Source organism: Dreissena polymorpha, chromosome 2 (genome assembly GCF_020536995.1).
Source record: "Dreissena polymorpha isolate Duluth1 chromosome 2, UMN_Dpol_1.0, whole genome shotgun sequence".
Classification (NCBI taxonomy): Eukaryota; Metazoa; Mollusca; class Bivalvia; order Myida; family Dreissenidae; genus Dreissena; species Dreissena polymorpha.
The window spans coordinates 4,947,655-4,964,298 of record NC_068356.1 but is presented as its reverse complement, the minus strand read 5'-3'; the positions used below and the strand labels follow the sequence as shown (position 1 = coordinate 4,964,298).

Sequence of the window (16,644 nt, the reverse complement as noted above, 5' to 3'; positions counted from 1 at the left end):
TTGAACACAAGTATTACTATCAGTGTTTTGATAAGATAAATGCAATAAGAGTCACGAGTGGGGATAGCCGGAGCATTTAACATTTGCAGATGTAAGCATGATTGTACTGTTATCGGGGTGTAACATAATTCATAATTAGGAAATATTTGATAATAAATATGTCCATCATTTTTCTTGCTGACTTAAGGACGTAAAATATAGTTTTCGTTTATGTTTTCATATGTATTATTCTTGATGATTAGTTTGTGCATATAGGATATTATTTGTTTTTTATTTTTGGTTATCTGCATTTAAAGGCTCATTTATTAACAAATGCCATGGTTTGTTTTATTGCATATAAGTTTCATGTTTGGTATTATGTGCAGTATAAATGTAATTTTGTTACACCATACCATATATTGCATATATCTAACTGTAAGATCCTTGGTGTTCATCATTATATATTAATATTTCAACAGAAAGTGTCAATTATGGATATCCTGCAAAGCAAAGAACAACGTGTACGGGTTCGATACTGTCTGGCTATGTTTTAAATCGGTTTTCTTCCATACGAAATGAAAATGTATGAATCCACAAAACAGCTTAACCATTAATCATCGTAAAATGGCCTAAATTTAAACACAAATTTGTTTTCACGAATTAACATGATTTGTATCATATCTTTAAATTAAGTGGGTTTGCCTATGATTAAAGATGTATTAAACTTGATAAACACAAAGTTGAACTTTGCGGACATATTAATAAAGTTGTTGCGATATCTTTGAAACGGTTACTAACGTGCATGACAAAAAAAGTTAACTTGAATAGTGGATATGCGATCACAAAAACCTCACTTTGTGTCCCATGAAATGTTTGTAATCACTTATTTCGTGTTTATGCTATTTATTTAAAACACGTACAACTCTTCATATGTTCAACATCAAAATCAGTCTATATCAGCGAAAAGGTATTCGATGACATTATCTTCATATTTGGAAATAATGAAATACGGCTTTTGAAACAAATATATCGTAAGAAGTTGAACATAAGTTGCATAAGGCATAGCAAAGCCGATGGTCAAAACGATGGTCACCACACTATCGAGACAACAACGTATGAAACTCAACGCCGCGTTCAAACCAGAACGTTTTAAAGCCGGTTTTATACCAAAGATTATATTATAAACTGAAAACAATGAAACTCAGAATTTTTATTTTTATTTAAATTTTTGTCACAAAGTAAATACACGTAGCATGGACCAAATCACGTACACACAGCACATTAGTGTAGTGGTTTAATATTTTCGTTCAAATATGGTCCGTTTATTGTAAATGTGTAATTTGTGAGTGTATATAAGGCTCTACATAAAATAGCAGATGCTCTGATTTTTATTATTGGTGTACATGTTTTTGTTTTTATACAAACATACTCATGTACCTTGATAGAGCACCAAACATACTTCCTAAATATGCACATGTAAATATGTTTCATTTTGTTGCGAAAACGTTATTATCTCATACAAAAATTAACATTCTAAGTTAAAGGGCCCTTTTCACGTTTCGGTAAATTGACAAATTTAAAAAAAAGTTGTTTCAGATCCGCAAATTTTCGCTTTAGTTATGATATTTGTGATGAAACAGTAATACTGAACATTTACCATGCTCTAAAACATCCATTATACGCATCTTTTTACGATTTAAAAAAACCCCTGAACATTATAAAGCGTTGCAACGCGAAGTGATTAAATAATTTGGAGATTTATGTTGTTGTCGTTATATTTTGTGAAACTACGAGGATTGCTTGTATAGTGTATAAAATATATCACTCATTGTATGAGTACGGATGGCCGAGTGGTCTAAGCGCTAGACTTTTACTCCAGGGGTCAGTGGTTCGAGCGCAGATGAGCGTTACTTTTATTCTTTCTTTAATTGTATTCTTGTTTTTTTACTGGAGCTTTTAGATCAAATGTTTACATTTGTGAATATAAAGCATTTAACAACAAACTTCAATACATGCCAAAATCTGTGAAAAGGGCCCTTTAAATCTTTTGAAACAAAATATGTTATAAGCTTCCTGAAAATATATACAACATATATCTTATCTCAAAATTTATCATTAATATGTATTTATTCTTTTTATTGCAACTGACATAATGTACTCACGGATGTTTTCACCTTTCGCCATTTCGACAGTTATTAGATTAGTAAACCCACAGACAAGTAGGAGAAGCAATCCGAGTTCGTTCGCCATAACTTCTTTCACGGTTCCTGTTACGTCAATAATTGTTCTTGCAAACTTCTTTATCCAACTGAACATAATAGCATTTTTATAAACGTTTTACTTGTTTGATTATAAAGTTCCTTTGTTATGCCATTCTATGTATATTTATACATAGTTATCTTTGTTTGATAAGTTTGGTTGTTCGTAAAGTAGTTTATGTTTTGTCTGCGTTATATTTAACACAACTTAACTCAAAGTACAAAAATAATGTAGTGAATAACTTCAGAACATTTCGACGGTACGTAAAACAAGTTCGATTGTTAATTGATTTCCATTTTAACACATTTTTTATCAGTCATTCTTGCATCAATTTATCATAACCGCTACGCTATCAGCGTGTGTCGATACGACAACTGTCTGTCTTTCAAAGATTTGTACTCAACTGAGGGCGTCACGTGATGGAGTCGTTATCATTTCAATTGGGGCGCTTTATTTATGATAAAAATGGTGTTCATGTTTCGTATTCAACCGACATCGAGCAATTATGTTAAGCACATAGTTGTTTACAAGGACATTTCATAGTTAATTAATTTTTTTAATTGCAAGTTTTAAATCATGTTAAAGTTGCACTTTAAACATACCAATCCATTTCAAGCTGTATTCAACTTTAACTTCAAATAAGTCATACATGTTGACATATTGAGTTACATTTAATGTAAGCATTACTTTAACGCTTTGTAGAAACAGAAAACTTATAGATGTATATATTTAAGACAAAAAAATTAATTATCTACCAACAGTTATCACTTGTTGATAAAGTTGCTGATTTGAATTTGATGGGATTTTCAAAGTATAATTATGATAATCTATCAGGCCCAAATCAGGCTTTATTCCGATACGCGATTAGATTTCAATTTTCAGGGAAAGTAAGCAATTTTTGAATACTTAACTGTATCAGACATATCAAATATATAAAGCTTGTTCTGATCCTGGGTTTGAAATTGCTTCTTGAGTATTACAATATTGTTGGATTAAGTAACTTAACTGACTTAAGCGTTTGAACCAAGCGAGCGAAAATTAATAATCTTAAACGAACATGGATCGTCATGGGGTTCGACAAATAACAGCTAAATGAAGAAAATAGAAAACACAAGCTGCGTGCTGATCCTTGATGGACTAGAATAATCCTTTTGTATTTGACGCACGCAATCACCTTGTATTTTACACGTTTATTTGCACCTCGGTGTGTTCACGTAGCATTGACCCTAATCAGCGATGATCAATTTATATCGTAAACATAATTATGTCAGCTGAGGGAAAAATATCGATACAAATATTTACTGGCGGATAAGTTAGAGTAATGCCTCAAGAAAGGGGCAAGACATTCCTTAAACTAGGCCTTGAACAAATATGACGATATCAAACCCCAACAATGCGACGAAACTTAGATTGCTTTACATTCTGGCGAATTCGACTGTACATACATTTTCGATTTCAGAACTAAATATCTGGCCTATTTCGCATTATTCGACACATGTTCTTCTTAACTTTTATTTTAATCTATATTGAAATATATGTCTTATAAACAAATTATATATATATATATATATATATATATATATATATATATATATATATATATATATATATATATATATATATATATATATATATATATATAATTGACAAAATCGTATAATCTCGCTTTAAAATGAACACATTGAGAAATAAATTGACGATATAAATGAAAGAATGATACAAAAAATTGCTTTTTTTCAATTAACCAAATTGAAAAGAGAAATATTTCATATGTCGCAAAAACAAGACTCAATAAATTTTGCCGATTGACGAACCAGACTCGTATGTTTTCTGGAACTCTAATAGGAACAATCTTTCTGTCTCATGCATATTTTTGTATCTGGAAAAATATCATTTACATTGTTTTGGATTGTGTTGGTATCGGGTATATGCTTTAAAACGTTCCAACAAAGAACGTTTTAACGAAATACGGCATATTTGGCCAATAAAGTTTTAATATGCTCAAAGCTTGTACTTAACAAAACTTTGAAGCATGTTTGCCGTGCTTAAAGATTGCGATATAAAATGTACGCGTGGTACTGTGTCGATGCATTTATTGAATATTTCTACTGAAACATGTAACATTACAACGAACAGAAAACGCGCAGATAACTTGACATTTAACACAAATTAGACTTCGGAGCACAGAAATCTTAAGTAAAGTTCACACGTGCGAACTTAAGAAAGCGATAGAAAACAGAAAGCGCAGTAAGATAGGATTGAAACAAGATTTCCTCCATATGGATTTAAACCAGATTTACGTGTACGTGAACATGTTTTTCAAAATGATCTTAACACATATAGAATATTGTTTCCATTTTTCGAAGTAAACCAGCAAATACAAGGCTGATATCATTAATACGAAGCTGTATATAGTAGTTATTTTCTTACCATAAAGCGATTATAAGTAGCATACGATTTTTCAAATTTTCTTTATAATAGGTTTGATAAAACCTGTACAGGAAAATGAATTCACACAACATAATTTAGTAATTGTATTGCATGTACACATACATTGAGTAATGATTGTATTCGCTAGAACGTGAGGAGTCATTTAGATCAAACTTTGTTCTTGCCTTTCGTTTTAATTGACATCGAAACTTCCATGATCCAAACAGTTTTTACTTCATTGAAATCGGCACACAATAACAATTTTGCAATTATAAATTACAAAATGTCTCCATGAGAAAATATCTATTGCATCAGGCTTTTATCTACCAAGTATTTATTTTTGACTTATACCATAAGTAAAGAAGCGAACATATATTCCCCGTTACCTCGGTATTCAAAAAATAACATGTTTAAAAATACATTTCTTATCAGTTAAGTTTCAAAAGAGTTTAATGTATAGAGTGATTGTCATTCGAAAGAAATAGTACCCAATATAGATGCATTTAATTATTTCCAACGGCATGAACTTAGTAGCCTCGATTTGCTGAGAAGCAAAAAAAAAAACAATTCAAGGATCAGTCGCATGCCATCCAATTTTTGACCTACATCTTTAAAGAGTAACTCAAATGTTTGAACTTAAATGTGCAGTCGCATATCACCCACATGATACTGTCATCCATATTAAGTAAATAGTATGATTTTACTTAAATCGTTACTCGCATGCTACCGATTGCAACGCAAGCATATAAAGTACACAGAAAACTCGTATTTACATAGGTTTGTCCTCACCGCTGAACAAAGCTAACCTGACGACAGAAATTTATCGCGAGTCAACCGATAGGCTACAACTCTGAAAGACATACAAATAACCCAGACTCAAAACGGTGATAACTTGCGAACTGACGAACACGATAAACCACTCACATCGTTATATCAATTTTGGGTGCGACCTTGATTAAAAAAAGCGATCAGAAGGTCGTGGATTCGAACCCCACTGTGGGAGCGTGCTTTAGATTTCTCCCATGCACAGAAAGTAATAGTTCTAGTCCGAAGAAACAGACTCAACGCGTTTGAAATCAGCCTTAGGCTTTCTATGCTATCGAGCTAAAATAAATCGGTTTAAATTAAAGCTTAAAGGCCAACTTTTACCATAAAAGAGCTCATCTTGACTGTACCTGTATTATTCATCATGTTATTTTCAAATAACTTACCAATAATGACACCCATGAGGAGATTGTATATCATGTGTAAAACCTGTATTTTCTTCCTAGGTCATAAAACAGCTTGTATGGGCTCTAACGTTGTTCTTCATCATGCAATTTAAAAAGAACTTCAGACCAATTACTACCATGAGGAGACTGACGGCCACTTGCAAATTTGGACAAAACAGCGGTTATGAGTAGTGACCGTACTGACATTATTGAAATTCTTGCTTTAGCAAAACTGCTTTCTGTTAAACAATCTCCATGCAGAGTTGTCGTTCCATGCTCTCACATACAAACTCTTCCATCACAAGAAAATCTTACCAAATTTGGTAGGATTTTGTGTTGTTGTTTTAAAACTATATTTTAAAATCATTTTCTTGTATACTTTGTAAATAGTGTATACGTTAAGGAACATAATAACATGATAAAATAGATACATTAAAAAAAGTAACAATACCAAAGTGACAAATATTGTACCACGTGGCACGGCTATCATCACGTGGCTGATTAAGAAGGCAGGGATTTGATCCAGCTATGCTGGTTTCAGTCAAATCACTGCGCGGATATTGCATGTCAAAATGTTAACTAAAACAGGTTTGCATGATCTAAATTAACAAAACATGCAAGATGTATTTGAATGTATCAATTATGAAACCATTATGATGTCAGTTAGGAATTAACAATTCCGTTGCAACCTAGAGCAGATATATATGAATTACATTTTAGTTAGTAAAAATAAGAACCTTTAAAGGTTACATTATACTAATTTCGAACTAAATTATTTACAGATAACTTATACATGGTATAGCCTTATTGAACATGGTATAGCCTTGAAGTAAAATTCATGTAGTATCTCAACATTTCGTTGATATGATCAGTCACATGCGTAAACAAAGAAATATTGGTACATCGTTTATACATCGTTTTGTAAGCGGCAACAAATAGGATTTACAAGAAAATATTAAAAATATATATAAAAACACATTCGAGTAAAGGATAGTACAACTTGAACCTAAAAAAATTCTTGCAACCACTATGCCATTTTTAACCATTCAATTTAGATAAATCTTTGTCAGAATTGTAATGTTTAGAAAATGTTGGCCATGTTTGAATCCATGTTTAAATCTGAGTCATATAGGCTCAACAATAAGGTCAACAAGTTAAATCGATGACAAACCATGTGAACCCTCCTTGAAGCGCTGAATGTTTATCTTTACAAATATCCGGTCAATTGCACTTATAGCCCATTTTGGCTGAAATCTAAATAACAAGTTATTCATTGAACAATCGTTTCAAATGTATATGTGAGAGCTTATATCTGACAATTTGAGTAATTAATTATTTGGTCGACTAGTGCTTTTGGTAGCAATTTTTCTCTTTCGGGCAATATATGGCAATCATGACCATTGTATTCAAATATTCGACAGCGTTAGGAAATGCGTCAAATTGTTAACCAAGTCTATTGAAAGCGATTTCATACGAATTTTATATGAGTTAAATTGTAAAATGTTGATAAAAATATGGTACAATAACACAAAATAGGCAAGAAAAATTATAAATTTAAGACGAATTTCATAAAATGCAGCAAAGAAAAATTAGCTCACCGAGCCGATTGTGACGAAGATATTTCGTTCAAATTTTCCTACAATAACCGAAGCATTCGTCTTTTTTATTAGGATCGGAGTTAGTGTTCGTGTGTCGTATGAATATATATCGTTGCAGAAATTTAAAATAAACCTTTAAAGCACTGTGTACACACCGGTCTTACTGACCTGTGTAAATGCGCGCTAAGAATTGTGGGAAACGGTCTATTTCCAGCATGGCGCTGGTAAACATAATAAACCCGGAAGTGAAAAATGGTAATAAGTTATTATCAAAAACAGGCCCTATCAAACCGGGTCAGCTATAATTTATTGTTGGGTGCAGGTTGTGCTTCATAAGGAGCCACTTTTCACACCAGTCTATTGTTGTAAGACTCACTAAGCACGTAACTAACTCAACACGTTGCAAGACTGTTATCTTCCAAATAATAAATAAATCGAAATCATAAATAAAATTTATTTATTATACATATTAATAATTTAATACCTGCTGAAATTTGAGGACGTTAACGATTCAAAATAAACGCTGTGAACATTGCAAGGAATCTTACATGTAGGCCTAATGTGTGAGAGGATTATTCAGGGATGAACTAAAACGAAGGATTTAACATTTGGAGGAGGACGTTATGGTATCTTGGACATATGGCACTTTTATATATTTATTTAGTAGATACTGAAAATGCTGAATGTGCTAACCGCATCATCAAAGTAAAACATGTAAGATTTGTACAGCTTTATTTTTCTTGCCATAATATTGTATGTTTTCCATTTAATTTATCTGCTTATTTTTAGCTCGGCTGTTTTCGGAGAAAACCCGAGGTATTGTCATAGCCAGCTCGTCGTCCAACGCCCGAGTCGTGCTAAAACCTTTACATTGGCTCTAAAATCAAACCTATAACTTTGAAACTTCATATGTAGATGCACCTTGATGAGTTCTACACGCCACACCCATTTTGGGGTCACTAGGTCAAAGGTCAAGGTCACTGTGACCTCTAAAAAAACAAACTTAAAAACTTTAATTTATTCAAAACTCCATCCGCAGCCGAGCGTTGGCACCCATTATGCGATGGTCTTGTTTATATATAATTTTAAATAAAATGTATTCATAACCAGAATAGTTGATGCATGTATAAATAAAAGATACATGCACAGAGTGTTTTAATTTTTAATAAATATGCTTTGCTTGCGTATATGCAAAACAATCAAGTCCATAAATTGTTAACTAATTTTTAAAATGTTTAATGGAACACCTTACGTTACAGCCCGTTTATGTACCGGCACTTTATGTACCACTATCTGACACTTTATGTGTCATATATAAATATATATATATATATATATATATATATATATATATATATATATATATATATATATATATATATAATTAATACAGTGGAAACCCTCTAAACCGGATCCCCTCTATAGCGGAATCCTCTCTAAGCCGGACAAATTGTCCGGTTCCATTTTTTTCCTATACAACCATGCGCAAAATATCTCCTAAAAACCGGAATCCCCTCAATTCCGAATACCGGTCATTCTTTGGATCAAAATTGGGTCATTCCATATGTAATTGTACCTCTCGAAAACGGTCAGGACCGGTTTATCGCACCTCAGACCTAGAGTCCAAAACTTGTGAATAGCGGATTAAAGCCGCGTGATATTAATAAAGGTGGTCGAAAATTTTGCAAACTGTAAAAATCGCAAAATAATGTTTTACTAATAACAAACATAGGGTTCTTTTTAGTGTGTTTTTGAAGAAGGAAGCCGTGCTAAATTTTTAATAAGTTTATGCTTTTTAATTTCGAATTGTTTATTACAATTGCTAATTAAGTGTCATATAAAATGCTGATTTGCAGAGTTCTTGAAGCAGTTGCATTAAGATATTTATTTAGATTTTTAAATTGGCAATTAAGATAACTAATATTAAAAATGTCTGAACTTCCTTCTAAGCGAACGCATGGAATTGTCTCTAGGAGACAAAATCAAACTGATAAAAAAGTCCGAGATGTTGCATAAACCTAAACTCAAGATACTGTCGGTTTTAAAATAAGATAACATTTGAAAAGATCAACAAACTATGGGACTGGTTCTGTATTGTATGGGCTAAGTCATTACCGATATCTGGCCTGATCATACAGGAAAAGGCACTGAGATTTGCCAAGTGTTTGTTTTTCCACATTAGGCTATGTTATTAACTTTCTGAACGTAAAATAGACAATTTCCCCTCTAAACCGGAATCCTGTCTAAACCGGAATTTCTTCTCGGTCCCGGGGTCGTCCGGTTTAGAGGGGTCCCACTGTATATGGTTTAATATGAATGTGTGTTATTAATGAAATGTAATATGTGTGATAGTATCTATGAATTTAGACTTACATATAGGCCAAAGATTATATTTTTTTTTCCAGATTGTGTAAGTGTCACTGAGTGTCTTAGTGTAATTTATAAGCCCAAGTAGAACTTAATGAATGGTTTATTATTCTTATCTGAAATTGAAGTAAATTATTCAAATCCATTTGTCTCTTATCTTACTTAGGATTATTGAGTCTATAATGTTTGTATTTCCTATTGTATAATTGAAATGTGATACTTTAAAGAGAAGAGTGAATGACCTGCATTTTCAAACTGTAAACACAATCGAATGAGTTCCTTCTTCAGACTTTAATCATGTTTAGAGAATGACCTTAATTTATTACGACTGCTATGAATTAATGGACAATAACACCTATATAATATGTAGGTGGTACGTACAAATTCAAAGTGGTACATAAGGCCTGGTACATAGAGGACTGGTACATAAGGTGTTACACCCTAAAATTTTCATGGTATCAGTGTTTCAATTATGTTGTGTTTCCTAATTATGTATTGCTAAAGTTGTTTTGTTTCAAAATTTCAAATTTGCATTTATTTTAAAGCATTTTCAGTCATTTTGCAAATTCCATGTTGTTGTTTTTTTGGTAATAAGGTAAAATATATTGCACATGGCGTCAAATATTAATTTATGGTCGCTGTAGTGTAGAGAATGTTGTCCGCCTAGCAAATGGGCGTGGGTTCGAACAATACTCTGGGAGTGTTCTCATTATCGTCTCCATGGACACCAAGTACTGGTATGCCAAGTAGTAGTAGTAGTAGTAGTAGTAGTAGTAGTAGTAGTAGTAGTAGTGGTAGTAATAGTAGTAGTAGTAGTAGTAGTAATAGCAGTAGTAATATCAGTAGTAGTAGTTGTTGTTGTTCTTGTTGTTGTAGTAGTAGTTAATTAATTAGTAGTAGTAGCAGTAGTAGTAGTTGTAATGTTTGTGTTTTTATTTGTATTTGTATTGAATTCTGATAATACAACACAATGATGATACTGCTGCTAAAGATGATGAATATGATAATGCTGCTGCTGATTGTGATGATGATTATATGATTATATGATGGGACTTCGGTAAAATAATATTTGTGAGGTTAAATCACGAAACCTGTTGAATAATAAAACCTCTCACTTTATGACAAAAGAGCTAGATTATAGAGTAAAAAATAAGTATAAAATTGGGAAAGCTACCATTCAAGGATCATGTGAGCTTCATCAACAGCAATGCATTAAACAGTAACTGTTATATCTCTTTCAAATGCACTCAATATTGCTGTTCCAATTGATGTGCTCAGAAATGCTTCTGGATGGGCATACACCAATAAGTACTTGCCTTGAATTATTTCTTCTAAAGGCACATTAACAACACTATCGCCCTTAGCAGGATTTCCGGACGCCCCCTCCCCCAAGATGTTTCTACCCCAGACATCCCCCCCCCCCCACGACGATTACCACACAGACGTTTCCCTCCCCCATTTTAGTTTTAGTGCTTACCTCCCCCCAATGAATTTATAATGGTTTGGTTGAAGTATAATCTTGATTTATTATCAAAATGATTATTTTGCTTATGTAATATTTCATGAACTTTATCTATGAAGCAAATTGAAGCAAAATATTTGTATAGCTTTTTCAACTTCAGTTTTACATTTTATGACCTGGAATATATTCTATGCTACTTTATTTTACTATGGTAAGTCATTAAAGTGTTATTTATGTTTCAACTATAGAATGTGCAAATCTCATACAATGAATGAATACCGCCTTTAAAGATGTCACCTTATCTAAATTCATTAATACAATAGTTATAATTGTTTTATTGTAACATACTATCCCACTAACAATGACCATATAAGAACATCACTGCTGTGCTTTCACTAAATTTTGCAATGATCTAAATTATTAAAAGAAAAATTTCTGTCAGGCACTTATGAAAACATTTATAATAAGATCTATTTAATTGGTAAAATTTGTTAGAGGATTCCCTAAAAACAACCATCAAAGAACTTCAAAGCTTTGTGCTTTTACTCATGTATCCATATTTTCCAACTTGCATAATATTTCTGTTAATTTGCTCAGAACCGCCTTCAATATTTGCTGTGGTCGGACCACTTTGACAGTTATAGTCAAACCAAAACTTCTCTTTCAATGCAAATGGAGCCACTTGATATATCAAACTGCCAGACAGTACCTAACTTCGTAAAAAAACATGTTAGTTTCAGTAAAGTTACCGATTCATTACAAAGGAGCAAGTCCGCTAAGGCATTGCCATGCACCAACTTATCCCCAAGGATCCGGTCAGTACCACAAAATAATGTCAGAAAAGGTCAGGTCAGGACTCATCCTTTGCAAAGGAAACGGTCAAAACTGCATTTATTTAACGTTTAATACTTTCTTAAGGACATGAATGGTGTTGCTTGGTCTACATTATCTTTTTATCATATGGGTTGATAGAACAAATCATGATGTATTCACTCTATCATAGTTTACTTAATGCATTTGTCTCCAATGTTTGAGACAAACGTTTGAATGATATTTGAGCTTTTGTTTTAATTCTCAAGGAAGCAGGCTATAAAAGGAGTACAAATGTATTTTGCTTTGCACGTGTTAATAGATCAATAGGTAGGTTCCCAAAAGGAGAAGGCTTATCGATTTTGAGGTCAACATGTCAAAGGTGAAGGCCAAAGGAGTTTGTATCATTAAATTGGTTTTCGCACAATATCTAGAGAACGCTTATATATGATCATCAGAATTGCTGGCCCCACCACAGGAAAACACGATGACCACCGATGAAAATTGCTTCCGAACAATTTCTACAAAATTCTTAGAACCATTTTACCAAGTATGCTTGTTAGCTTGACGATCCATCATGTTTTTGAAATCAATTGATCAAAGATCGATGGCGCCCATTCATACATGTATTATCCCTGTAACATTTATTTTTATTTTTTGCAATATATAAACTGGTTACATTGTGAAAATATATTTTTGTAGCTTTAAATAAAATATGCTCTATTACATTGTGATGTGATAAAACAGAGGGCGTGGCGGGATTGGAGCAGGTAATTGCTGCGCCATTCTCTTGAGTTCCAACTGTAGCGCTGAACATACATTTGAAAAACCAGCTAAAAAATGCAGGTGTTTTTTTTAACTCTTAAAAGTATGATTTAAAAACGATGGGCTTTTTTGAAAGCAATATTTTTATTGATAAATGTGTTTTTCTGGTACAAAGTTTTATCATGTACAAAAGTTAATAACATTATCAACCGGCGTGTTTTATCGGGCCAGCTCGCTCTGTAGGTACGATGCTTGACTACGCATACGTGGCTCGAAGCTCGGCCCGGTCACAACATGTCTGGGAATAGGTATCCCAGCCTTTTTTTCTTTGTGACTTTGTGATAAAAAGTCACTTTTAGTGAAAATTCAAATTAAGTACACACTAAGTAAAGCGCAGAACAGTTTAATGTCAGCATTTAGTTTAATTATTAAACACACTTGTGAAACATATTGTTAAAGTGGTTACTTTGATTGGTTCTATCCATTATCGAAAACATGACTGCTATATTAACAGCAACAAATGTTAAACCAAAATGTCAATGATCATGAAGCGAACTGCACTTCGGACAACAAACTTATACGACATTAAATTGTATTATGCTATAAATGCCCAGCATTCAACGTCATTGAAACAATGGCCAATTATAAATATACAAAGTAGGAGTGACTGTCGCTAAATCAGCAACTCAATGCAAACAATTGCGCGTGTTAAACGGAGTTATACAGTTGAGGTTAACATTAATATACACATCAAATATAACTTAAAAATCTAAATATCTTATTCAGTCGGGGTATTTATAATTTAATACACAGAAAATTAATTATGTCTTTGTTGTAAAAATGTTAGATATCTTTTTCTTTATGAACTTTTCATTAATTGACATTTGAATATCATTTTAAAACCAATAAAACGACATTTTTCCAACATATTTATGGAGAAAACTCTTTCTTTGACGTGGACCTTGTTAACTAAATTCTTCATTGTTAAGTGAAAAATATATGTGATACGTTTTTTTATCTCGATTATTGTGAACACAGGAATCAGCTCTGGAGGGTTGTGGCAATCATGTTTGTTGACTTAAGGAAAATCTTTATGATAATGAGCGTCTGAAGAACCAATGACAAGAGTTATCCATGTAAGCTGCACACACAACGCCGGGTGCTTATCAACAGTTGTCTTCATCTGCATTCCTTTCCTTGTGATGTGCATGGATTTCATCAAGTATTTTGATAGAGGACATATTCGTCAAGAAAAATAAACGTGCGGATTTTCCTGATAGAAATGTAGGCCAGGGGCATAACCAAAGTTGATAACAAATATATTTATCCTGATTAATCACAGTTGCATTGGCCTCAAACGATGCGAATTTTATAAAAATATACGATATAGTTTAATGCGGCATACAGCACGACGGACGAAAAGGTTTATTTAAATAATAAACTCTGCGTTCACAACGACCATATTTAGTGCCGCCTAAAAATTGTCGTTGATCGTCACGATTTTAGTAAATACATTCAATGTACGCTCAAGCTCTTCTTACTTTTCAATATCAAATTTATATTAGGCGAAATAACACGAAACGATTGCATTAATTACTTTTTTATTATTTATTATGAAATGTGTCTTGAGGGACAAGAATAACTACGATCAAAGTAACCAATGGTTCATGTTACAAAAAATTGCGACATAGACTCAGTGCGGCCCATCCAAACCAAGCTCAATATCTTCGGACCAGACAATGTATCCCACTATGATTTTTTGCTGGTTTTCTAATTATTGAACATGTATAGATTTAACAAAACACAACTCAAAATTACAATAACATTTACATCATGGTACATACGACGTGTAAATACACGACGACGAATAACAGAGTGCTGTTTGTGTTCATATAATATTTTAATCACAACTGGTCTTTTCAAACATAGCATTTAACGTGTTTGAATGTACAAGGCCAATTAGTAATTACCAGTTAGTTTCAAAATAGATAAGTCTATGAGTAAGAGTTTAATCTTTTGTGTATAATCATTATCAGTATGTAATACCAACATATTCATTCACTAACATAGTCAGCTAATTTTATTTATAAGTGACAATTCATTTGCCTACTCTATATCTAAAACACGGATATTTATGTTTCAATTTGCTATGACACACTAACGTTACATGTTCACACAATATGAATAAGCAAAGTCAATTCTTTTGAAATATTAAATGCAATATGGGGTAAACATCCTCAAAGTGTACAAAACCTATAACTTCTCAGAACGTCAGCTATAGATATCGTTGCTTCTTGTTTGAGATACGAATATAATTTACTTACCGGTGTTAACAGCGCTCGCTTGGTTGCTTTTCATTGGATTAGTCAACAAAAACACAAGTATTGGAAACAAGCCGAATGCTTTCGCCATAATTTTGTCTCTCACTGATTCGGCTATGTCAATACTAGTTTTGTTCAATTTAATTGATCTATTTCAATCTTAACTAATTTACGTTTCTTTAAAATGTATCACTTGTTCAACGCGGATGTGTTATGTAAAACTGATAATTGTACATAACAATTCCAATGTTTTGTTTTTGAAGGTTCGTTTGTTGATTTGCAATTAGTTATGTATATGTTATTTTGTAACACCACTTAATCATAAAAGACGCGTGTATGGAATAATTTTAGAGCATTTCAACGCTAGGTCGGAAATTGGGTCGATTGTTTTGTTCAATTCCACACCAGAATCTTCAACAAAATGTTGTTTACAAACTAAGCACATGTACGCTTAATTCCGTATTATGCCTCTGTTTACAAACACTAATTTGCGAGACAATTTCCGGCGGTAAACTAATAATTTTAGTTTATAGCGCGAGTCTCACATACATGTTTCTCCTTTAATAAGGCACAACTTTTGCCATGTATCCTGCCTGTCGACAGTTTCACACAACCGCTTCGCTGTCAAAATATGCCGATATGACAAATGTCTATCAAGATTTAAACTCATAAGACGACGTTTCGTGATCGAGTTGTTATCCAAAGCATGGTTATGGGGAGTGGACAATTAAAGGGACCACTTGAAAGATAAATAACTTAAACGAAATATTCTATAGTTATATAGCAATGTGATTACAATGTTACAATGAAAATATTATTATCTCCAACCTATATTTTACCCCGGATACTGCACTGTCAATTAAATATGTATACGATATGTGAAATGTGTATTATTTGTATATGATATACATATATGATATGCGAATACGATAATTTTATACGAACAACGCACGTGAGTGTTTTTCAACAAATAAAACAGTTGAAAATGCTTATTTCTGGAAATAAAATTTATTCTCATGCGTCTTTTAATAGTGAACGTAAACATGATAAAACAATTTATAATTTCAATATGTGCGTGAAGGATCCTTCCATGGAATGATGGTATAAGAATGCTGTTTAATAGTGCAAAACAAATATTTGAAGATTTCAAACATGATGAAGCAGGAAAACATCGAAGGCATTTTATATGAATAACAACAGTATCAACAATCAAACGTATCATTAATAAATGGGATTACATGTCATGCATACTGCGGAGAGGTTAAAATTAAAGAGTTTATTAAGCTAAATTCTGGTTTGTGCCTTACCTTTGCCCAAGCTTATAATTTTATCGTACGCAGGAAAAAACAACGTTTTTTTGCAACATATGTGCACAAACATGCCCCATCATATTAGTCTACTTGAAATATTATAATTGAAAATTCTGTAGCTTTAAACCTCCT

General features: G+C 32.6%; 1 protein-coding gene across 9 annotated transcripts in view; it reads right to left on the bottom strand.

The window, feature by feature from the left end:
- The window catches only part of LOC127865683 (mucin-like protein), a 208,320-nt gene that overhangs the window by 156,359 nt on the left and 35,317 nt on the right, over positions 1–16,644 (bottom strand). For 3 of the 9 annotated variants that reach the window (XM_052405608.1, XM_052405609.1, XM_052405610.1), the window contains exon 1: positions 2,142–2,589. The exons of 4 other annotated variants lie outside the window; for them this stretch is intronic. In XM_052405608.1, coding sequence (XP_052261568.1) covers positions 2,142–2,295 — 154 coding nt within the window. In that variant the 5' untranslated portion in view covers positions 2,296–2,589. Of the gene's footprint in view, positions 1–2,141; positions 2,590–15,205; positions 15,806–16,644 lie in introns of those variants that run through there. 2 more of the 9 variants (XM_052405617.1, XM_052405606.1) reach the window with 2 other exon arrangements.